The sequence below is a fragment of the Chelmon rostratus genome, chromosome 13, assembly GCF_017976325.1.
Source record: "Chelmon rostratus isolate fCheRos1 chromosome 13, fCheRos1.pri, whole genome shotgun sequence".
NCBI lineage: Eukaryota > Metazoa > Chordata > Actinopteri > Chaetodontiformes > Chaetodontidae > Chelmon > Chelmon rostratus.
The window spans coordinates 14,292,152-14,317,334 of NC_055670.1; the positions used below are offsets into that span (position 1 = coordinate 14,292,152).

At 40.6% G+C, this 25,183-nt stretch overlaps 1 protein-coding gene across 1 annotated transcript; it reads left to right on the forward strand.

Annotated features, from left to right (window-relative positions):
* Positions 1 to 480: 480 nt before the first annotated feature.
* On the forward strand, positions 481 to 24,784 carry LOC121616434 (coiled-coil domain-containing protein 148-like). The gene is made up of 14 exons (XM_041951196.1): positions 481 to 569; positions 977 to 1,098; positions 4,244 to 4,347; positions 5,907 to 5,998; positions 6,110 to 6,261; positions 8,467 to 8,562; positions 8,740 to 8,921; positions 9,422 to 9,560; positions 12,503 to 12,709; positions 20,812 to 20,952; positions 22,307 to 22,425; positions 23,607 to 23,724; positions 23,912 to 24,046; positions 24,641 to 24,784. Exons 1-14 carry the CDS (start codon positions 515 to 517, stop codon positions 24,782 to 24,784), a joined length of 1,806 nt encoding a protein of 601 aa, XP_041807130.1. The 5' UTR covers positions 481 to 514.
* Positions 24,785 to 25,183: the final 399 nt, after the last annotated feature.

Genomic DNA, 25,183 nt, shown 5'->3' on the forward strand with positions numbered 1-25,183 from the left:
TTTAAAAAAGTGTTTGCTTCTTTTAAAGAGGTGAGCAAAAAAATAGCAATTATCCTCCATGGATCCATCAGTTTTTATTTCACAGATAGATTAAATCCTTTCCTTCATACATCACACCAACCTTTTACACAATGCACATCTTAAGCAACACATTGCCTGTGTGGCCAGAATTTATTTAAGATTAATCCACAACAAAAGCACAGAGAGACACAGAGGCATATCTGACCACACTGGGTGCACCATCTGTCCCCTCCCGAACACTTAAACTTGTGAGAGTTGGCTGATTTTCTGGCAATGTCATGCAGACCTTGATGGTAAAGTTTGGTTTTTGATGGGCTTTATTGCTTTTGGCTTGGAATCTCCTGTTAATCATTTGAATGACTCCACTAAAGCCAGGTACCTATGCAGGTTGAATCTTTTATCAAGTTTTGCACTACCTATTTTTCACATGTAGTGATTTTGCTGTTTGATGTTTTGCAGGGACTGTAGTGCATGACAATAGAGCTTTACAGTGATGAGTGGAGGGAATCTGCATAAGTTTGTTACAAACTACACAGCAGAGGATGTTGGTAAGTCAGCAGAAATTTGTTTAGAAAACATGGCTGACTTGTGACATAGTGGTCCATTGATCTGTTGAACAGATGCGACCTGAAGTCCCCATGTTGAATGCACTGTCAAGTCTTTGATGCTTTTCAGAGGCAGCATTGCTTGTGTTTATTCACCTGCCTCTTTGAGTCACAGCTGAAGTACTCAAAAAAACTGTCTGACACAGTTAGTTTGGTCTCTGTACCCCCCATTTCTAAATTACCCATACAATCTGTTGGCACTCATCTGGTGCTATTCCTTTGTCTTTACCTCTACTTCTTTCTTTGCTGATGTCAGCATAAAGACTTTACTTCAGACATTAAAAGTGATGAGATTTTCAACAATTCCAGTGATCCTAATTCAGCCATATCATTTGCTTTCATCCATGCAGAAAAACTGACACTGCGGATGAAAAATGGTCTTGGCAGCTCAAAGTACAAACCAGCTGAATATAAAAGACTACAAGCCATTCTTGATGCCAAACGCCTGGAGTCTGATCTAATTGGAAAACAGGTAAATGTTGTGTACTATCAATATCATGCCTGTATTTAAAACAGCAATTTATTATAAAATCCATTCCTCTCACATTTAATAATGTGGTGATTCAGCTGCAAAAGAAAAACAATGTGCAAAAACACTATGTTATAAAATGCTTTTCAGCAAACAGTCCCACCACAGGAAGAGCTTGAACTGACAATCTGATTTTAATGTGAGGTGATAAAACAGCATGTCCCCATTAGTAGTAAAAAGCGCCATTTCTTTCTGTTTGTCTACCTGTCTTTCTTCTCTCTTACACACCACATACTGTAAAGGGATTTCCTTCCATATGAAACAGGCATTGCATAACCTTTATAGTTTGTCCAACAAGATGAAGCAGAGCAGTAATATCACTGCCATACACAATAGCATTGCCAGTTTCATGAATATTCATTTGGCTGCCTGGGGTTTTCTATAAAACAGTTTGAGGTTCATAGTCATCTGACTCCGAGCAGAGCAAAAAGTTAATGCTCGGGGCAGTGGAGATAAGGCTGTTAGACCTGCGGCGTTTTAATTGGTAAACTGTGGCAGAAGCCTTTTAGTATCATTATGGTTGCCTGTGGCTCCTTCCAACCCTGCTCTCTGCATAACCTAGATAAGACGTGCTATGTTCACATTTGGTTGCCCTGCTGAAAGGCAGGCTTTCAGAGCATCTCCTATTGGTGATGTGATAGAGGGTAAATAAATGACCATGAGTTGCCTCAAGCATGGGATCATTTTTGCTCTCCAGGAAGGCACTGGCAGCTTAGGCAGATACTAAAACCTTTAAATTTTGCCTTTTGATAAGATTCTCAGCAGCACTGTATGAAAATGTAAAAATATGGCTAGCTTGCATTAGAGTAAAAAATATTCAACAATGAATATTTGAAAAATCCGGAAAAAAACCAAACAGTTTAGCCAATACTAATACTCACAAAATAATATTTTGGCCCAAAGAGAAAATCTGAAAGTACAGATTTTAAACACCACCATCCACCAAATGCACAACTTGTGCTCAACTTTGATGATGGCTGAATTCCTTTTAGTTGCTTCAGTTTTAGGGTCCGGGGCTGTGCGCACAATCACTTATTATTTGCTATTCCCAGTAGTGCACTATATTTACCCTTCTTAGTAAGAAGTTAATTTATGATGCAGTGTGCTGAAAAATTCCCACAATGGAACTGAAATCCTACTGTCTGTGGCATGTACACATGCCCCAATGCATTGTACAGCATTTTGTTGATGCAAAATGATCCTACACTTATACTACACTGCACAAAATAATATGACTATTTCATGCCAAACATCTCCATTGTTAACACCTATGCTTTTCCTACTATGGCATGCTAAAATGGCCTATGGCAAGCAAGAAATGTATAAAACACAGTCCATTGTGATATACTGGAGGGAAAACCAGACATTTACACAAGACCATTGTAATGAATTACAGACATGACTTGTGACTGTATTATGGTTGTCTTACTAGCAGAGGAGCACCATACCTTGTTGCTATAAAAATATATCTTTGATTTTCAACTTAGGTGTCTCACGTGGGTCATAAAACAAAAGTATGTTGTCCAGACATTGTTTATGTAGTGTCAAGGTTGTGATTAAGATCTGAAAAGCTTCAAATCAGACTGTAAATGTGAAATGGCTGGATTAAGAGATAATATATAAAATGCGATATAATCAGAATCAGGTTACTGCCAAGTAGGTTTTCACTGACAAGGAGTTTGCCTTGGTATTTTGGTGCATAACAATAAACATAGTAGAAGAATAGGATAAATTAAAAGCAAGTACGCCAAAAAAACATGAACAATGTATTGAATCTGTTTTTGCTTTTTTAAAATTGTGTCATATGCATAATGTACATTCTAGAGCTTAGTGGCAAAAGATATGAATGCAAGAAATTGCGGCATAGATTTTCTCCACACCACTTTGATCCAAATAATACAATAGTAGTGCTCTGAACTGGTGGAAATGTCTTTTCTTGACACACTGGAAATGGGAATCTGACTGGACACTCTGTGGTTTAATATTTAATATAAGATTGATATGGGCATATACGAATAGTTTGTTTTATGTGGCATTTAGCCTAGAAATCAGTTGATGTAAGTTTAGCTCCAGGCACAGTTTTTGTAGTTCAGCTGAGTTATAGCCAATATAGCAAATTAAGATCACCTATTACACATTCCCTGGAAGAGGCATGGGATGACATCAGTTTAGCCTTTTTCTTTCAGAGCAGCCCTACTTTCAGATTGTGCGCTGTTGATTCCAATAACTATAAAATGGACGTCACCCCGAGGGTTAATGTCCAGCTCAGTACATTCAAACTTCTTTTTCAACAACAGCAGCAGCAATTTGACACCCAGATAGACAGTCACAACATAAATCAACAGCCTAACTCCTTTAGATTTCCTATGAAATTAATTGTACCCATGTATTAGTTATGTCAAATTTTCCTTTGTACAATTATCTGAGCCAGTGGCCTGTGTATGAAAGCACTGATAAAAGACAATGAATCGCTGCACTCAGAGCGTTCTGACAGAGGGCCTTGTTCCTGCCTGATGGAGAAGGAAAACAAATGAAAGGAGATTAAGACTTCTACCCCCTTACCCCCACCCCTCCTAATATCATGCCTCATGCATGTCATGCATGTTTCTACTTGATTACTTGAATTTGCTGCTGTTTATTTTGCTTTCATGCTTTAACAGTGATACTGTTTCAGTTGAATTACCTCAGTTTCTGAGCCTCCCACAGACACAATAATGCTGATAAACGCTAAAGCAAATGCCTGTACGAAAATATCTCTGATGTGCAGAGAAGGAAGGAACAACTTATTCTTCACTACAGGATACAAAAGTTAATTTCATGTTTCACCATCCTTGCAACATCATGATTTATTCACTTTATAGTTCTCATGCTTTTCTGATGTTATAAAATGTTCCAGATAATTGATGCATATAAGCACTCTAGAATCAGCTTTGTCCAGATTCAGTTAATTATCTGTAGGAGCAAGTAAATGTCATGGCTAAAGTGTATTTAAAAGCAAACACTGCAGTGATTTGTTGTTTCAGTTTTTCAGTATTCCAGTTCCAGGGAAACTGTTTATTCCTGCTGTGCATTAAACCTTGTCTTACAGGTTCAAAAGACTTGCTGTGCAGCCAAGGCGACCAAGGAGAGCTCCACATTACGGCAGCACAGACAGGTGTGGAGCAGAGAGTGCCCCAGGCTGCAAAAGGCTGAGTAAGAGCCCCCTATTACTCCCTGTCATTATCTGCTGCAGTTTTCTGAATCTGCTATTACACCACGCAACCGTTCCACTTAAGCCCCATTGAGCCCAGACAGGAACCTGCATGAAAAAAATAGGTTGTAAAGAGAGTCGGGGGTTGTGGGGGGGGGGCAAAAGTAAGCCCAAAGACAAAAATGTATGTATGAAAACAAGAAGAGAAGAGATGAAAAATTTAAGCTGATTTGCTTGCAGTGATGACATTGAATTACAGGGCGAGAAACAGAGAGAAGTGGGGGGTTAGAGCTGTGTGGGGATAGAGGGGTATACTGAATGGTATACCCCTCTGCGTGCATGCTGAGGCAGAAGTGTGGTACTGGGGCCCCAGCGGTGTCATGCCTTGTGAAGTGAGAAGGGCAGCACTTGCTCTGGGGGTGCAGCTTGTTTGGCTGCGTAATGACTGTGTCTGAGCCACCCAAGGTTAATGATGTACACAAGCATGAGTCTCAGTAATGAGCCTAGTCATGAAGATGTGCCACTGCTCGCAACTCTCTACACATATATCTACTTAAATTACCATGGGATTCAAAATCCGCCCTATCAAAAGGGAAAACAGGTAAGTTTATCTCTATGGTTACTCTTCCTACATTCACAATCACGTCAACCACTGGACCAGTTAGTAAGAAGTAAACAATAACACCCTCCATTGGCCTTATAGTCAAATGCAAGGATAGACCTAGTCCCTATCTCACTGCATCATACCAGTAGTGTGCAGTGGTGCAAAGTAACTAAGTACATTTATCTGTATAAATCAAGTGGTATACTTAAGTATAATTTGATGTACCAGTGCTTTATTTGAGTAATTCCATTTAATACTACTTAATACTTACAATTTGACAACTTTATTTACTAGTTACTTTGCAGATTCGGATTATTTCTACAAAATATATTCTGATGGAAGAAATTCTGATGTATTATTATAGATTATGCTACCAAGCACTATATAATTACAATTAGCGGTGCCTTTACCAGCTGCAACATTACAGTGATGCTTACATATCAATGCATCAATAATTACAACCTGATGGTATATTTATCATTTATTATTGTCAAATTGGCCAATTTGTATAATGTAGAAAGTATATTCTGAGTGTAATACTTATCTACTTTTAAATAATTATTTTTGAATGCGCACTTCTAGAGGACTTCTTCCAGGATTAGTTGTTCAGATGTTTTCAGTAAGGAGAATGGTAGGTCAACTTATAGCTTTCATTATTCTCTTGGAAAATTGATCCATTGATTTTAACAGTTAACTGTAACTGTAATGGATTTCTGGTGGGGAGCAAGCAAACAGTATTTTATTTTGCTCAGGTAAAACTTGTTTGCATGCAGGTTAAGAAGATCATAATTGAAATTACTTTGGCAATGTCTTGGTAGCTGAATTTCTAAACATTAAAGGAAATGCCATTATTTTGCTGTCTTTATGGGACATCTAATTATTGTGGAAATAGTAGCTAAATTAAGTAATCTAATGTGGTTGCATTTAATATAGCTTTATCTTTCTCTCATGACACAGAGAGAAGGCTGAGGACGATGTCCGTGATTTTCTAGAGCAGATCAGACCAAATGGTAGGACAGACACTTCCATCTTCTCCCTTCAGGATTATGGTAAGCAACAATAATGTGTTTTTGAATAGTGTAAGTAACTGTATCATCAGCGTATGCTGTTTGTAAATACTGTACTAATATGTGTCCTTGTGTGTCTGTGTTGGGGTTCAGGGCTGGTCCTCGAGAAGGAGCGGGAGGCATTCAGGGTAGCCACTGTGGAGCCTGTTCACCAGCTCAAGGATGACCTGTGCTTCAGGCTGGGTGAAGTACAACATCAGCAGCTCACTGCCCATCAATCAGACTGGGAACAAGTAATACAACAGGTATCTGTGTGATATAAAATAAAGATATGTCTGAGTGTCCACTGTTGTGACCACAGTTAGCCTTAGCAGACCTGACTTTGTAGAAGGTTGCAGAATAGCAAGATTTCTAAATCTCAGAAAAGTAAATTGATACAGTCTTTTACTGCACCTGGCTGGAAAAGTAAAATGGTTCAGCTTTTGAGAATCCTTGATCTTGCAACCCGTGTCCTCGGCGATTAGTGAACCATTTGAGAGTGTTTTATTCCGTCAGTACACTCAAAGCCTTCAACAATGAATCTTAGCTGTGCTCAGTCTCTGCAGGTACCAAACCAAAACAGGCAGTCTCAGCTTGCACACAGTGTTGCATTCACTGTCCATGAATCTCTTGTTTGTTAGATGTCCACAGTCCCTAAGTCATAAATGCTGCCTGTGACTCTCAGAGGCTTTTTGCGAGCTCTAGAGATGAATGGTGAGATTAAGGAGTAAGCGGGGGTCTTTAAAGACAGACCATACTTGGAATGAATTGTCTGCCAGCCATTTTGTCTCCTCTGTGTGGCTCACTCATGCTTGTTTCTTTCCCATGACCCCCTCTGCTCTTGCTGGCCCACAGCCCCCTTAGCCACCTGATTGCTTGGGCACACCCCTCCTTTTGTGTTTTTCTTTTTTTCATAACTTTTGTCCATTTGTTCTACTTTTTATGTCACCACGTTTCTTTACTGTCTGACTCACAACACATTCAGAGAGAGATCCTTTTCAGGTGCTTTATAATTACACTTCTATTCCTTCGTGTTTTAAATGAAAACAAAGGGTGTGAAGAAGATGGGCACTAAGTTAAGCACTATTGTAGAAAAGGGTGTCACAATGTATGAAATTTGCCTGTTAGAGATTCTGAATTGTTGAATTGTTTTGGCAGTTTACAGTATCATCCAACATTTTGATTCAAATTTAAGAGTCAAATTAAAACTGAAACTGTGAGAATTGCACCATTTATTTCAGTTCTAATGGTCAAACAGCATTTCTCCTTAATCTTTAGTTTTTGACAAGGTGGCTTCTCACCTGTGTTTGTCAGTAGTTAGATCATGGAACAGATCTATGAATTTGATATTTTTTTTCCTGTTTCCTTTCAATGCCAAATTGTTTGAATGCTTGCTCAGTCATATGAAAGAAGTGGAAACTAAAATATGGTTTAATCATTTTGTCATCATCATAAACAATGTACAGTATGTTACATCTGATGACATACAGAAGGAGATGCAACATTGCCCCTGTTGAGACTGAAGTGCTGAACTCCGTGTGCAGACTGAGTGTGCAAAACACCAATTGACAAGCATCTAATCACAGCTGTAGTCTGCAGTCAAGTCTGTAGTCATGCTTGGGCAATAAGGGTGCTGGTGGCATGTGATCACTCTGTGAGGGCCAACAACAAGGTGCTGGAAAACAGACTAGTGGAAACTGAGATACATGTCTACACTGAGAGGGCTGGGTGAAGAAAAAATGTGTTGCCTTAAAGGACAGAGGAGCTGGTACATGTTACAAATTGAAAGAACTGATTTCTTCCATTGCACTTACTTTTTGAATTGTTTAACACAGTCTGTGTTGTTTTCCCTCCCACTGTTCTTCCACATTGTCTCCAATCCTTACAATTTTTGAAACATATCTTGAATGTGATTACTCCTTTTGCTATTTGTGTAAATACAGATAGCTACTTCAATTTCAATTCAAATCTCTATGGTCCTTTTCTGTAGCAGAGTAGAGAAATAGGCCTAATTATTTTGAAAAGTATTGTCTCCATTTCTAACTAGCTGTTATCCTCCTTCCTCCAACATCTTGGAAAAAAAGCAGTGATTACTTGCTATTACTGAATCACTCTCTGACAAATGTTTTTGGATCAAGTTCCTGAGAGAACAGGGGGGACCTGAGTTCAACCAGTACTGTTGATTTGAGCAGACATAGCATAACAAGAAGGAAGAAAGTGTTGCAGCCAATAATCTGCTCTGTGTATCCCTACGGTCCCAGATTTGTAGCTGTAAGAAGAGTCTTTTTCAAAGCATTATTGACATTAGAGGAATTTCTGGATAGTCAGGGCAAGACGTGGAACTCCTGTTGCCCAAAACAATTTAGTCCATTTGATAGTAAGGTGACAGTTCGTACTTGCCAGTTTGATTCCCCTGCAAGAAATAAGTTTGAGTTTGGCTACTTTGTGTGGCAATGTCCTCTAATCTCCAGATAAACTTTGTTAAAGACCAGCAAGACAACATAAATGCAAATCTTCAAGCAGACTACCTGGCCTTGGAGAAGGAGATAATTGGCCTTGGCTTGGAGGTAAGTTTATCGCTGCTAGTTCTAAATATCTTTCTTCTGTTTCAGCAAATCACCATTTTCCGCTCTGTATTATAGCTTACATTTGAGCATAAGAAGTGATCACTGCAGTGCATCACTAAGGCAAATGTCTAAACGTTACATTCTAAATCTCAAGGATGGCCATTTTTTCCTCTGCAGAAATATCGCACTGGTTCTTCAGATAATCTGGTGATCGTAGAAACCGTTCCAGAGGAGGTGTTGGATTCAGCCTGCCCTTACCCAGAGCTGAAGGACTCCCTGATCCAGGCCTTCCACTCGCTGTCACAGAGGTACCAGAGCAGGCTGCAAAGTCTCCAAGACCAGCTGCATAGAACGAACAGGTAGGCTTGAGGACAGCCGAAGTTCAACTTTGCTTCTTTGCATAATTGCTAAGTGGTTCCACATCGATTAAATGAAAAATCTGAAGCGATTTTTGCAGCTAATATGTAATAACTGTATGAGGACAGACCGGCAGATCAAGATGAAATATGTAAAGCTCAGCAGGACATCGACAGCGTATAGAGGCACTGTCACTTCACCCCCCCGGAAGCTAGCTGTTGAACATGACAAGTCTTTCTCACCAGGAGGTTGATTATATCACTGTCTCAAAGCCACTTCATGACGTTATTTTTATTTCCACTTGGTCGCTATATAGCACTTATAGCTTCTGTGAGTAGTATGGGATTTCGTATACATACCCTCTGTAAATGAAATGCAGTGAAACGGAGAGGGAACATAGTTTAATACAGTTATTTATATTTATACTTATTATTGTATTAATTATTTATTAATGGGATTTTTGTTTTTTATCATGTGTTTTCTGGGTTGGAATCTGTTTCAGGTTCTGTGGCTGGTGTGCAGATGACCACGAACGCTTCCAGTTCACTTTGTCTCAGTACACGCATGACATTCCCAACCATAGAGCACTCTACATGGACATGCTGCAAAGACTCTTCCCTGGGAAAAGTAGACAAGAGCTGGTAAGTACTTTGGCAAAACATGCTGAAGAAAAAGAAAATTGATTTTAGTTCATTATTAAATAGATCAGCTAAGTTTATCAAATAAAGAAAAAAGAAGTGCAATGCATGTACAGTAAACACAAGCACAGTCTGGTCTGCTGACTACTGAGCATTTGGAGGTCATGTGCCTTGCTCAAGAACACTACTGCCCATGCCCTTTTAATGTTTCTCCATGACTGAACAGCACACAATGTATGTGGATTGACACACACATGCACCTACTGTATATAGATGCACTTTGACACACACACACACACACCCATCTGTAAATGTAAGTCCCTCCCCCAGTGTGAAGCATCCCTGCAGTATGAGTCCCCAGCTCCCCGATCAATGCAGCTCAGTAGCCTGAACCGAGTGGACAGACACACAGATAAGCCTGGACAATGATCCGCTCAGCACACTGCAGGATGTGCCATGTCACCCCGTGTGGACGACTGGCTCACGCCACCGCCCAGCATCGCCATGACAACCGCCAGCCTCGCTCCTCTCCCTCACCCGCACCCAGCGACCTGTCCTCATATCAGTTCCAGCTGGGTGCTGCATTTAGAGCTGTGATCGTTCAGCCTTCGTGGGGAGTAGAGGGGGAGAGTGCGAGGGGTATAGATGTGTGTCTCCTCACCCTCTTCACCACAGAAACAGATCCAGAGTTGATGTAGTACTGACTCCACCTAACACAGCTATTAGTCATAATTAGGCTGGCTTACATACAGTGGATAATCAGTGTAAACTGCGGACTGAACCCCACTGATTAAGTGCATAAATGCTATTCTGATAGTGTATCAAATCTTGATTTTATAGAGGCTTTTTTCCATTTTCTGAACCTAAGTGAAGAAGCATGACATTGATTGGTATCCAGTGAGCTCAAAAGATGGTCCCCGACTTGAAGTGAGCTCTGTGCTGTTGAACTTTGGCTCTCTCATAAATAAAGTGAAAATAGGAATCCTGTCTGTTTGGCAGCAGTCTGCTTTGGGCAGACATCTCCCTTGTATTTGTTGTGTGAAGAATAATTCCCATTGCTCTTGGAGAAATATGGGTGGATTGGAAATTCTATAGTTAGCACTTTAATTGCAGAATCGTTTCTATAGAGTCAACATCTCAGCCCTGAGCTTATGTTTTTTGTTTTTGTTTTTTACTTCAGAGTGTTAAAAGCTGTTCCTGTTTGAACATTAATATTTTGCTCACCTGCCAATTAGTTCCATCTGTGTGCAATTATTTCAGGCTGATTGCATCATTTTCTGTTGCTTTTGTCCATCTTCGTTAAATTCTAATGCAAGATACAACAGCTCTGTTACATAACTAGATTGCAGTTGTGACATATTACCACAGTTAAAGGGTCTGTGCAGTGTAACAATAGAAGAGCCTTGGTGATAAATCAGCTCTTATGCTCTCTTCAGTTGCTTGCAGAATCTTCTGTTTTGAGCCTTTTCCCATTTTGATTAAGATTGAGAAGAGACGTTTGAGAGAGAGAGAAGTAGGAGTTTTACTTTATGTTTTGTAAACATATTGCTTATGTGAGATTGTCCTTTCAGTTTCTCTCTTTGATTTCGAAGAGAATCATCCGAGGGACAGTACAGTAGATGGAAAGGGGTTTAGAGATTTACGTTAGTGACATTTACTCATTTTGCTTTCTTAATCCTAAAATGTTTGACAAAAATAATTTCTTGCAACATTGCATATCAGCAGGTGTCAGCTGTTTTCTGTATTCCCTTTGCTGACCTAAAGTAAAAACCAGTCTCAGTTTCACCACCATCAGGTGGTGATACTCCATGTAGCTCAGAGTGGACATCTCCCTCTACTGGATGGGGCTCTTTATTGTCTATTATGACTTACTCTTTGATGCTCTTTCATAACAAGGCCAGAAGAGTACAAGCAGGAATTCATAGTAATGCCCTTTTAATGTGGCATGGCAGTGTTAGTAGTAATTCATATCTCTCACCTATTCTGACGCTATCCGGGAAGCCATTGTTATTTCCTCCTTTGTATGGCTCAATCCTCGTGGAGACAGCACTCCGCAAAGGGAGTGTGGATGCAGCTAAACTAAGTGTCGTGCCACTTTAAGTGTGCACTGCAGACACAGTGCGGTGGATGCGCCCACACATATACTGTATGTAATGTGTTGGCAAAAGTGGCAAATGTGTGTTTGCACACATTGCGTGTCAAGTGCAAACATGCATGCACACACATACTGTGTTCATTGTCACTCACCTTTAACAACACAAGAAAGGAGAGGATAGTGAAGGAGAGGGCAAGAGAAAGTGAAGAACAAAGGGTGGATCTTCCTCAAGTTGTAAAGTTGTGCATTAATAAACAGGGTTTGCTTGACTGCCTCTGGCACTTCTGTTCCGTTGGCAGGTCTGTCAGCTCACTCATTTTCAATAAAACCAGTCAGCCGTCTAATGCCATCCCACCGTCAGTTAGCCGCTATTAGCTCATAGATGAATATCATTCCCTCTGTTCCAGTGAAGCAGCCAAGTGATGCAGCCTCTGTGAGCGCTGACACAATGATGAATAGCTACAGGGATCCCTCACACAGAAAGGAACTGTTTTCCTTCAGGACATTTCACAGCCAGGAGAGAGGGACCATTTTATACACCAGCGAAGCTAGATCTGACACAGAGTTTTCCCTATGGTCCTGCTGCCATGATTATATACAGTATATCATGTCGGGGTGTTTTTGGATTTCTGTTTGCATGTCATCAGTTTGCTACAACACTATGTGAAATACAAGTGTTGCCATTTTGGCTGCAGTATTTCAACTTGCACACTGTGTTCTTCATATGGTTTTTGTTTAGTGCTTGTAAGAATAACTTATATGCTTGACCAGTGAAGACAGTCAGTAATGTCTTTGCGTCACCCCATCCCATGTGCAAACAATGGCTACTCCATGCATGTTGTTCTGCCAGATGGAGCATGAACGCGCAGGGGACTGGCAGCGCTTCACCCAGGCACAGCTGAAAGCGGTGACCCAGCAGTGGCAGCGGGACCAGGAGGAGCTTCTGGCCAAAGCCCTGGTCACCCTGCAGGAGGCGAGACATGCCCACCAGGAGGAGCTGGAGCTCCACAGAGACCGCCAGCACCAGCAGGACATCTGCTCGCATCTCAGGGAGAAGGTTAGAGTCTGGCATACCTTCACAGCGGGAGCTGTCACATTTCAGGAACATTTCCCATTGAATGAGATGGCCCTTTTTATGTTAGCAATCATGCTACAGTTCTCTGCCCCCAACCCATATTAAATCCCTGCATGAAGTGAATGTATAACTATACTTGTTCATTGTCCTGATGCTTACCCAGTATGAGCTCTCTGTGGTCTACTATCATTCTTATTTATAAGGCACACTCACCCACATCTGCTGATGGAGTGGACAGAATTGTGCATGTTTCCAGTATATACTTAGCATGATAACGTTTTCCTGTGTCTTTTTCCAGCTATCACATGTGTAGTTGTGACAGTTGTTGAAGAGACATGTGAGCGACCAGACAGGCAGCAGTGTCTGACTGCCTTCTTGTGTACAGTATATCTGCTGACGAGACCGCATACTACGGCAGGCTGCCTGACAGCATTGCTCGCTTTAGCTGCCACATGGGATGGGCTGTGAATGCAAACAAGCTAATAAGGATGGTCTTGCAAACATGATGTTGCTGTCTCTGAGGGGTGCTAGTTCGCATTCACACAACAAACAAATTACTCATGTGAACAAATCCATGTGTTGTTGGTGCAGTGCTGTACAAATTGAATTTGCTTGGCCTGCCAGTTTTTAAAAAAATGGCGCTCATGTCCTGTGGCTGATTAGATAACAAGACACTCTCATGTACTGAGGTAGGGTTGGTGTGGGGCATCATGTGGGCCGTCTAATTCTGTCACATAACAGGACATATCACCAAACAAGGAGCAGAATGCTGTTTTTTTTTTTTTGCACTGTTGCCTTGCAGGAACAAGGTCCAAGGTTTGCTTCCTGGAGTTTGTTCTCATTTCACTTGCATCTTGAATCTCCCCAGATTTAGTTTCTTGTGGACATATAATGCTACTCTGCAGGGACACCAGCCCATATTACGTCCTAATACATATTTTAAGACACAAGAACTGTTGGGGACTTTGCAAATGCACTTTTACATCATTTGCACATATTCAAGCCAGGTATGTTGTGAACTAACATACTAATATGCCTCCTGCTGGGATCTTCTCTCAGGTCCTCTTGTTGGGACTATGGGAACACAATAATATATGACAGTCTCTCTTCTTGTCACTGTGGGCACTCCCTGTACTGCCTGACTTGCACAGTAGTTGATTTTACATCTGTGTCACACTTAAATGTTCAAATGTTGTTTGGATAAACACTTTTCTGCAAATATTGGGGTGCTGATTATAATATATTCCACTTCAGACATTGTCTCAAAGCGCGCGCACACACACACACACACATACACACACAAACACACGCCCACGCCCACACACATGCTTAGAATACATTTTTACAATCGGCTTGCAAATACATTACAATCATTTTTCCAAATTTAGATTTTCCCCTGCCTTTGATTTTTGTGTCAGCATTTAATTTTCTCCCAAGGCTACAAAACTGTGTCACAAAAACTGCCACTTTACTTACAAGCTGCGCCTAACTGTCCAAACATGTAAACATAAACACTCTGATTTACTGCTGCATACCTAATGCTTGCCACCAACCACCCTCTAAACCTAAAACAAAGGTCGAACTGGCAACAATTGGTTATTTGCAGTTGAATACGAACACTTCCTGCCTCATCTTCAAGAAGAAAGGTACTGTAGCCAAGGAGTACAACCTCAAGTGGCAGTACTCTACTAAACATGCAGAGCAGTGTACAAGGTGGAAGAGAGAGAAGGGCATGTTGTAGCTTTGAAGTGTATATACTTAAAAACTGGAGGTTTTTATTCCCTTTAATGTTCAATCTGTCTCACTGTAAGAGAATTACTTGGCCAGAGACCCATGTCTTAAAAGATAATATTAATGTGTTATTTCCCTATTGCCATAAGTATCTTTGAAAAACATCAAATAATGTATTTGCCTCAGTGAAAGTCTGTTTTAATCTGTCAACAGCTTGCAGATTTTTTCACTCTGAGGAACATAATACATGACAGGACTTGTAGTTTTTCTCCTACCTCTCTTTTATTACGCAGCTGATCACTGCATTTGATTGGACTCTTTTCACTTAATCGTTCGCTGTGTTCTGTCTTTTACTACAGGTGTAAGTGAAGAAGCAAATTCAAGGGCAATTATCCCTTCACATTTAGTTCTGTCAGAATGGAGCTATTTTAGGCTGTTGCATGATAGAGGTGTGTTAGGAAAAAACATCACAGGTTTTTTAAATGATGGAAAATGCTATTCAAGACAGCAGTATGTATGTATACATGTATGTATGCGTGCATGTATGTATGCATGCATGTGTGTCCTTTTAAATGTATTTTTGATAACAACAGGGGCCTTTGACTTCCAGTATAGGTAAACCTGCAGTAAGACATACACTAAACGTCTCCGACAATGGCAAACACATTTCTGAGCTGTGTTTTCATGGTTCTCTGAGGTAATAAGAAAAATAAAATTACTCAGCTACTTTCATTTTGGCTTTCCCACATCTCCGTTTTTTGTTTTTTGTCTTCTTGTTTGTCTATCCAGTGCATGTGCACATATTTGAGTTTGTGTGGAGGCTCAGATGGACGCCAGTTTGCATCCAATCTTTCTTTCCGCTGCCTTTATCATCGCAGCACAGTGACACAGCAGTGAGACAAGATGGATTCTCCTCCTGGTGCATCTGCTCTTTAGCGCTTTGTTTTCTGCAGCTGCTCCCTCTGACCCAAGCAACTCTCTCTCCCCTCTTGAGATCAACTCCCTTTCTACACTCCAAATTTTATCATTGTTTTTTTATCTTGTTCTGTTTTTATTTTGTGTGCTATATGGTGGGATGTGATTTAGTAGAACACTTGCGCAATGTAGCTGGAAGGGTTCATCTTCGATTGTTTAACTTTGTTTTGTATGTATATGATTGAGCAGTTGCCAGAGGTTATGTGGAAAGCTCAACTAGTCAGCACAGCTAATCTCAAACCCAAAAAAAGAGTGCAATTTGATTAAAAGATATATTCACATATCTGTGAATATTTGGAGGAAAAAAAACAGCCAAATTGGATTACAAATGGGTGTAATTTTGGTGGGGACCAGTCAGCTGCCCACTTGAATCAGTTATAACACATTAACGCCATCTATTGCAATTGAGAGTTTGTGAAAACTAGTTAGCAAGCGAGTAGAAAAGTTTAAATTGTTCACTTAAAGCAATGAATAAACAGTTGCAATAGCTAGAAGTATAGATAAATAACTTCTATAGTTAAATAAAAGTAAGGTAAACATTTCAAACATTTTCAAATAGGTAGCTTTAAGTAATGGATAAACAAATAAATGATAGATATAATGAAAATGAATGAATAAAAAAGATAAAATAGCACAAAATCATTAATAAACATGTCAAATAGTTGGCTGAAAGCTCACAATAATGGATAAACAATTCAAATAGCTAAAAGATGATAAATGGTTAAAATGTCTTAAGGTAATATTTATGAAAATAAATAGTAACCATCCACTTTTATATAATTGATAGTATAAAATAGCATCCAGGTAATAATGCATGCATAACATTTGAGTGGTGCCAGTAAAGTGGTACTTGAGCTCATTGAATAAGGCTGTGGAGGTATGCTGGAACCAGTGGTCTAGATGATACTTCATCGCAATGATGTAAATGAATTCATTTAACAGAGACCCTCTTGCAACTGCCTCTATCAATGTTGCAAACAGCATTTTTAAAATAGATTAAGAAGATACGTAAAGGACTACTGTAATGGTGCTTGTCGTCTGAGGCAGTGGGCTTACTTACTGACTTGTCATATTTTCTAGCTGTGGTTATGCAAATAGCCACCCTCCACGTCCCATCTTCTCTGTGCCTCCATGGACCCAGATGAGAGCATATATTGGATGATTTTTGGTCAGTGCTGGTCTGGCTCTTTCCTCATTATAAGGAGCATGGCTGTGTGCTGCCAGCTCTCGTCTGAGGGACGTGTAGTGGAAAAAATCCAGGGTAATTGATTTCAGAGTTACCGTGTACCCCTGTTTTGGAAAGGGCAGGGCTGTCACACAGACCACAGCAGCTTCTTGAGAACCACAGATTGGCCATGCAAAGATGACTGGCTGGATTCATGTGCGTGGACTCAGATGACATTACTGATCACATAGCGGTTGTTCAGTTTCAGAGGGAGCTCTGGATGTGATGTGCAGTACAAGAACTGTAGATGTGTTTATTGTGAAAAGTAAAATGAAATGGATGATTAAGATAACTAGTTAACATTTCATGCATGAGATGTGGCTTATTCCATTCTAATTTATCACTGAAAGACAGACTTTTGAGACTCTTTTTCTCAAATCATCAGCTGTTTGTTCTGCAGTGTTCTGGCTGCTGTAATTAGCTGGCATTGTTCTCTGTGTTACTGTTCTTTCCAAGCCTTTTATTCTGTCCTTGCTTTAGTTTTGCCTCCCACTTATATCTCACTCCCAGGCATCTTTGATGAGCGATTGTGTTTTCCACATGAGTAAATAAAGCCTGGAGGGATGGCAGATTGTTGCAACATGCTCAGGTGGGAGAGGAATGAGCAGGCCAATAGGACAAGTGACACAACGATCAAACGAAGGCAGGTTTTCAGAAGATGTTTTTTTCTTTTATTCCGAAAGCTAATTCTTCCATTTCATGCTCTCTTGAGTACTTTGCAAAACAAACAGCACGGTTACAGATTAATTTATGCCTAGATGATCTGTGTGCCCCTGCTACAGTAATCAATGTATTCTCTAGGGCACTGTGTGTTAGCAGATCCCCCGTCACTGAGTGTTAAAGTACAGCTCTTCATCCCTCTGGTGCCTGAACGGACGCGACAGAGTCTCAGTAGCTGAGATGGTGTGTGGGCCACACGGTGTCTCAGCTGACAACTCTCTGAGCAGTTAATTGCTCATATGTGTATAATTTTTCCACTGCAAATTGATGTGCTTGATATGGACCACAGGAAAATTCTTATTGTGCTAGCTGTGGAAGTACAAAGATAATGACATAGTTTTAATTTTTCCCATTTCTTAATGGACATTAGTTCTTGTCACTTTAAAGATTCAGCAAATCTCATGTGTCATTAATGTGACTCAGTTGAGTGGTCCCACATATGGAGGAGTGGTGCTGTTCTTAAATATTCTCCGCTCATTCTCTCCAGTTTGCTGCTCTAATTCGCAGCAAAGATACAGGCTGAAGCTTTGCAGTTTTGCACGAGTTCATGCTGAATGTGTTTCCCTCATTTGGTGTATGTTGAAAGTTTGTCGTTAGATGACCTGCAATTGAAAATTTGATGGCTGCTGCAACGCCCCCTGACAGAAGACATCACGATAACTGTACAGTTGTATTAACAAAGGCTTCGAGCAGGCTGCAGTGTGCAGATAAAAAGGCTATCATTCTTTTGTTATTCTGACATCTCTGCAGTCATTTTGTGCTGCCATGAAAAAGGATGGAGTCCCATTTCCCTTTGAATTCACAGAAAATGAGATTCCAGTGACAAATTACTGTAGACTGTACATAATGACCATTTTATTCTCTTTGTGCTCCCTAAAAGGCCTTTTCATCTCTGCCTAAACAAGAAAGACATACAAAATACATCCAGCCACTGTGGTTCTTCAGTGTTCATAGTGGATCTAAGCTATAAAGACACATTTCAGATCGCTCTGTGACCTGCGGTGACCACTGCAACCGAACTTTGAACTTGTTGGTTTATGAGAAAAAATGGGAAATAACAAAGGCAGTGTTATCTGTCACATGTTAGTTTCTGTGTCTAAAAATGTGCTGTACAAGCCCACCCATAAAATTGTTTACACAGCCCATCTCTCAAGGTCCCAAGCATCGAACGTGCAGGGATCTTATCTGTGAGCTTGTTTTTCTGCATTATTAAAAACAAAGCTTCTTTATGTTTATTTTCAGAGGGAGAGAAAGAGAAATATGGAGAATGACATACAACAAAGGTCCCTTGCTGGACTCAAACCAGGGCTGTTGTAATTACTGTAATGGTCAGCTTCTAGGTTAGCCCTAGCCCACAAGGACACAGTGAAATATGAATAATTTAAAATGCATTTAAACCCTGTATATGCACTACATTGACAAAAAATATCACAGATATTTTAGATTCCAGAGGTACTTTTTTTCCTAAGGCTAAAAATAATGTTGCAAGACAAGATGTCCACGATGTCCACTGGCGCATTTTAGTAGACATCTTTTCAATCTATGTCGAAACTTGAACGTGTTATTGAGGTTCTGTGGAGGTCTGGTGTTTTACTCGGGGCAACTCAGGTAGTCACTGGAATCATTCCTGTGACCTTTCACAAGCACAAGATTATATTGCACAAGGCAATATTGGAGTAAACACCAACACCAACGGGTGTACATTACATGCTAAAAGCAAAAACAGGACAAATGGACTGTGCAAGACTGCTGGAAAACAGTTTTTCACAGCATCTGTAGAAGCATAAATACAACCCTCATTCTAAGAGAGTTGGGACGCTGCGTAAAAACTAAATAAAACAGAATGTGATCATTTGCTAATCCTTTTTGACATAGAGTCAATTGAAAACAGTACAAAGGCAATATAATTAATCCTTTACCTCATTAGCTTCATTGATTTTTGTAAATATCTGCTTATTCTGAATCTGATGCAGCAACGCGTTTCAGACAGTCGGGACAGAAGCGACAAAGACTGGGAAAGTTGTGAAATGCTCAAAAAACACCTGTGTGGAACATCCCACAGGTAAACAGGTTGATTGGTAACATGTGATAGTATCATGATTATGTATGAAAGGAGCATCCTGGAAAGGCTCAGTCGTTCACAAGGGAGGATGGAGCGAGGTTCACCACTTTGTGAACACATGATTGCCTGAAGGATGCAACGACATGGGCTCAGGAACACCTCATAAAACCCTTGTTGGTAAACACAGTTTGTTTGCAAATGATTCCATTCTGTTTTTATTTGGGTTTTACACAGCGTGCCAACTGTTATGGAATCAGGGGTGTATTGACACAAGGCTGTCACTGTCATTATTACCTCACTGTCACTGCTCTGGATTGCTCTTCAGGTCATAAAAATGTCCACACAAGAGAACATTTTGATCTCTAAAGAAGAAGCCTGTTGTATTTCCAGCTTCAGCGCTGTCAAATGGAACTGGATCAGATGCTGGATTGTTTTGAGTCCACTCTCACACAGCTGCTGCAGACATCAAGAATGACTGACTTGATGATAGTGCTGGTGCTAATGTGTGTGAGACCATGTTAATTTGCAGTTCATTCCTTCAGGGATTCCTACGTTCTCCTCTGATAGATCTGTGAATCTGTCTGCCCGGTCGGAATGCAACACTTTAATACCCGGCACACCACCGAGAGGCTGCTGCATAACGAACCTGTCACTCACTCTCCAGCAAATGTTGGACTTGTGTGTGTGTGTGTGTGTGTGTGTATGTGTGATAAGTTTAGACCGTCTGTTTCCACATATCTAGATTGCCGAGTGATGATTGCTCTCTCTGCAAACATGTGAACAGAATTTTAGGAGAGAAACATTTGTCAATGTTTTGTCGAGTGATTGCATCTCCATGTTTGGTGATTACCATAGTTAACATGTGTTTTACTCATGTTCATATTTTTACAAAAACCCTTTAAACTCAGTTGGATAATGAGACAAAAATCATTCAGTCATTAAGTTGCTTTTCTTTGTTCATATAAAGCTGAAACTTTGGAGATACACTTTTTGAATAAGGCTCAGAATCTCTGCTATCTAAAAGTTGGATGGATATCCAGGGGAAAATTTTTTTTTAAATACTTTTTGGAACTGTTTATAATACCTGACCTGAGTAGCTGTACAGTACTCTCCTCACTAGAATAAGTTCTGTTTGTAAGTGCTCAAACACAAGGGTTTCTTTATGATTCAATGATTTGATAAGTCCTGAGGTGACACAAAGTGTGAAAAGCAGCTTTGACGCCTCTTCTGAAGTTCATGCCACACTTTGGCACCATGGCAGCGGGGCCCAGCTGGTTGTCTCCATGTGAGTGATTCTTTCAAGACAGCTGTTGATGGCCAATAACCTGCTTTTTGTTTCTCCCTGGTGTGTATTTGCATCTGTGTTTGTAGCTGCGGCAGTGGCGGGCGCAGCAGGAGGAGGTGGCGAAGCTGGAGGCAGTCATAGCTGCCAGACAACAAGAGGAGGAAGAGGCGAGGTTAAAGAGGGAGCAGGAGAAGGAGTCGGCCATCAGAGCACAGCAGAGAGAAAAAGTAAACAGGCCCTCAACACAACCATCACTGTCAACGTGTCCCTTTCTTCCTGCAGCACTTGCTTAATATCTCTGCCTAATGCAAATGAATGTGTGCAAGCTTTTGTATGATTTGTATGATGACTTGCATTTTCTATGCTATCAGGGAGACATACAACATTTGTAAAAATGTGACTGAATGTTGTCTGAAATTACGATTGTCTCGGAGATCTCCTTCAAAGGTAGTACATGGTACATGGTGTGTGCCATTTTTAAATTCTGTCCTCACAGCATCCATATGTGGTGTGCATAACTAACTATCTTGTGCGTGCCAGTTTATTATCTTGAGGGAAAAAAACAAGATGATTTACAGCTGTGCTATAAATTCCTTTGCTTCTTTATCAAGCAGCTAGCCCACTTAAGATGCGCTCAGCCAGCTCAAAATGGAGAGGACTCGGCCAATCAAAAAACACAGAACCGTCCTCAGCGGGAATGATCTGCTGTATATCATAATGGACAATAGGTGGAGATGGGTTACGTTTAGATGGATGTTTTCAGTGCTGAGAAAATTGCCTCAAAAGTGGAAAAAAAGTAAGCAAGAGTCATATTGGCTCAGCTGGGTCCCAAACAGTGGGCTAACAAATAGCAATGATTTCACAGAAACGAAAGTACTTCTCAAAAGCACCAAATAATATGTGTCCCGTCAGCTCATGCTGAAACCTTCTGGTGTGGGTAAGAGTACGTTTTTGAATGACTTCTCGCAGAAAATAATACAAAGCTGACCCAAACCTGTGGCCACTTTTAAATAACTTGCTTGCCTGAGGTGAATAAAAAAATATTTTCTTTTGAGACATGGGGAGCGCTGTATAAAATATAACCATATTACCATACCATATCATGATTACACTCGCTTCAAGTTGTTTGAAGGACTTAATTGTAGGCAAACATGGAAATCAAATTGAAAGCATATGTGGTTACAATTATCTGGGTATTCTGATCATTCAATTTAGTTATTGTCCTCACAGGTACAACAATACCACAATGTATGTGTGTCTGTGTGTGTCTGACTGTTTAATTAACTCTCTCCTCAGGGGTCTGCTAGAAGAGCATGGGCACCCTGAGACACTCTCTGATTAATGAGAGCATTTAGGCTGCAATGGATTCCATATAATTTAGCACAATAGTCTGTCAGACATTGAAATATCATCTCATTCCCTCTATTTACACTTATCTGATTCCTGCTCTGTCACAATCAATAGGACATGATGATCTTAAGAGTTCTGTCTGAGTCAAATTAGTGGGAGTGTGGCTACTGTTCTTGTGGCAGTTGTTAACTTTTTGTTGCTATTCTTTGTAAATTGCTGTTTCCCCCCCAGGTCAGGCAGTTTTATTTAAAGCAGAAGAAGAGGATGGAGCTGCTGGAGCAGAGGGATCAAGAGAGACTTGCTTACCTGAGGAGCGTTATGGAAGAGCAGGCACGGCGGGATAAAGAGAGGTGAGTGTTGCAACATAGGACCTTGAGTTTTCAAACAGTCGCTAAAAGAGATGCTAAAAGAGAATCCAGAACCCTCAAAATCCCCATCCATCCATTATTCCCATCCATTAGCAAACATTACATGCCGTGCATTTACCTTTTTTTCTTCTCGGCTTACAACCACTTACAATTACAGAGATCTTACAAATACATATTTATGTTTTCTATTCATATATCCAACATCAAGCTTACTTAACTCTTGCAATGATGAACAGCTACATTACAATTATTAACAGAGCGCTCCATTGATGTACATGGGAACAAATCAATTTACTGGTCATAGCAATAGTCATCTGTTGTTCTACAGGAATTTTCCAAACTTTGTCTTAGAAAATAACCCTGTTGATGTCAACAAGGTTATCTGAGCTTTTACATGGCGGGGAGGCTTTAATAAAAAAAAGATGTTGCATTTTAGGAAGTGTAATTAGGATCAAGCCTTTTTGGAGGTTGACCTGCACAAGGGACTAAAAGTCAGGATATCTCAGCCTCTGCTGCTTTGATTTTTTTTCCTTTTTTGAACTGCATTACTATGAATATCACAGACTGGCGACATCAAACAATGTATCTGAGGATTCATTTTACCTTTACGCCCATTAACAAGCAGCACCTGTTGACATTTTGTGCAGCCAAACAATGTTCTAACTAAATGGAAATATTAGTGCAGTTAATATATGTGATGATGGCAGAAAAGTGTGCAGAAAGTGTGGAATAAGATGTTTTTAACAACCTTAGAGCTATTTATTCAACCAACCTAGCAGCAGCTGAAAACCTTGTTTTTGCTAGCCTCTAGTGCTGCAGTGATGTAGAGTGCATCCCTGTTTCACCCAGAGAGGGCAGTGCATTTTAGCTGTTAAGTTACTCTTTGAGAACAAAGGGTTCTGCTTTTATAACATATCCTGTTCGGTGTGATTTGCTTAGCATTTCTCTGCAGACACTCACAGAGACTGGTATTAGTACCAGATAATGGTGTTGACTCACGGGGGGCTGAGAAAGAGATAAAAACAGGTGATGGGCTCCATAAACCCCTCCGCAGCCTGCAGGTCTGCTGTGTCAGGAGTGATAGGTAATGTTGGTTGTGGCAGCGGCAGAGGGAGAGAGGGGCTGTTTAGGTCTGATGTCCACACCCTCTGTGCTCCCTCTAGGGTGCAGTTTCGGGCAGATATGTTGCAGCGGCGAAGGGAGGAGAGAGCGGCGCAGGAGCTTGAACGGCAGAGAGAAGAAGAAGAGAAACAGCATCGTCTGGAAGTTCTCAGACACCAGGTGGATCGTTATCTGCTCTTAACCTTTTCGGCCACTCTGATTTTCTCTGTCAGTTGAAATGATCCTCAAGGGAAGACTTGCACTCGTCCTCATTTGAGTCGAGGCATCACTGCCACCCTATGGCATTAAGTAAGAAGACAGTTGTATGTTACCACAATATTAAATGTTTTTTCTTCCTATTTATTAGATTGGAGTGGTGGCAGAGGCAGACCCGGAGAGGATGATGGCAGATACAGAGGCTTGGAGGAGTCGACACTTGAATGTAAAGGAGTTAGAGCTCCAACAGCCTCTCTATAGTATTAACACGTACACGGACACACAGGTGAGGCATGATAACATCTAACCCCCTATAACCTTTAGTTTTGTTTGATTACAAAAGCTCCACAGCTGCATGGTCATTTGTCCCATATTCCTTATCTCTGCTCTACATATGATGAGCCTGCAAAGGCCTCTTTCCCCCAGTCTGATGTTCAGATGTTTACCGTGTGTTTAGTTTCATCTTAGGTGAAACTGACCACTGACCCATGCAGTGCAGGAGAATTATACAAGCTGACTCATAGATCAAACAATGTTTGTCCTCATCTCAGAGACCTTTATACACTGCCCTGATCTCAAGGCCACCCAGTGAGTCCTTGTACTTTCGTCTGTGTGTCTGTGAGGTTTTGTCATTATGGTAGAGAACAGGTTAGAATTTGGTTATTGTGTAACACAGGCGATGACTAATGATTGTCAAACTGTGCAAATCTTCTCCTCTAATACCAAACCATGAAGGATTAGTGATTAATCTGGTTTCAAGTATTAAATGTGTAGCAAACCATAAAGACACACAATGTTAAGATAGTGGGCGCTATCTAGTATGAAACAGCTGGAAATGTATTATTTATTGTGGGGAATTTTTTTCACATCTGTTTTCCAGATTGTGGCTGATCCAAGAGTGCGGGTTGAGCAGGCCCTGCGGGATGCCGGTCTGCACCACAGCCAGTACGCCAAAGAGGTTCTTTCTGTTATCAAGCCCCTTAAACCACCAAGACGAGATGCCGCATCCACACTCAAATTCTGAGCGGGGGCTTGTTGGCGGGTCACACTACTTGTTCTGGTATTGTGTATTACATAAAATGTAAGTAATACATTTTACTTTGAGTGAGAATCATAGTCAGAGTCGGACAGATCGTGCTGTTCCATACGAAAGATGCTGTACTCACTTAACAAACTGGCATACAGCAGATTCAGTATTGACCACAAAGTGACACAGTGTGATTGCTGTTCTTGACTTTTATTGTAGCTTTTATACTATACACCACCTCATAAGAAAAACATGGCATACAGTACCTCTCAGTGATGATAAACATGTATCTCCTCATTTGTCACTTCTTACTGACTTCTTATGTTACGTACTAGAAAGTTTGCATTTGCATAAGCAAGGCTGCATGGCAGAGGCTACTTAACGTAATGCATTTAA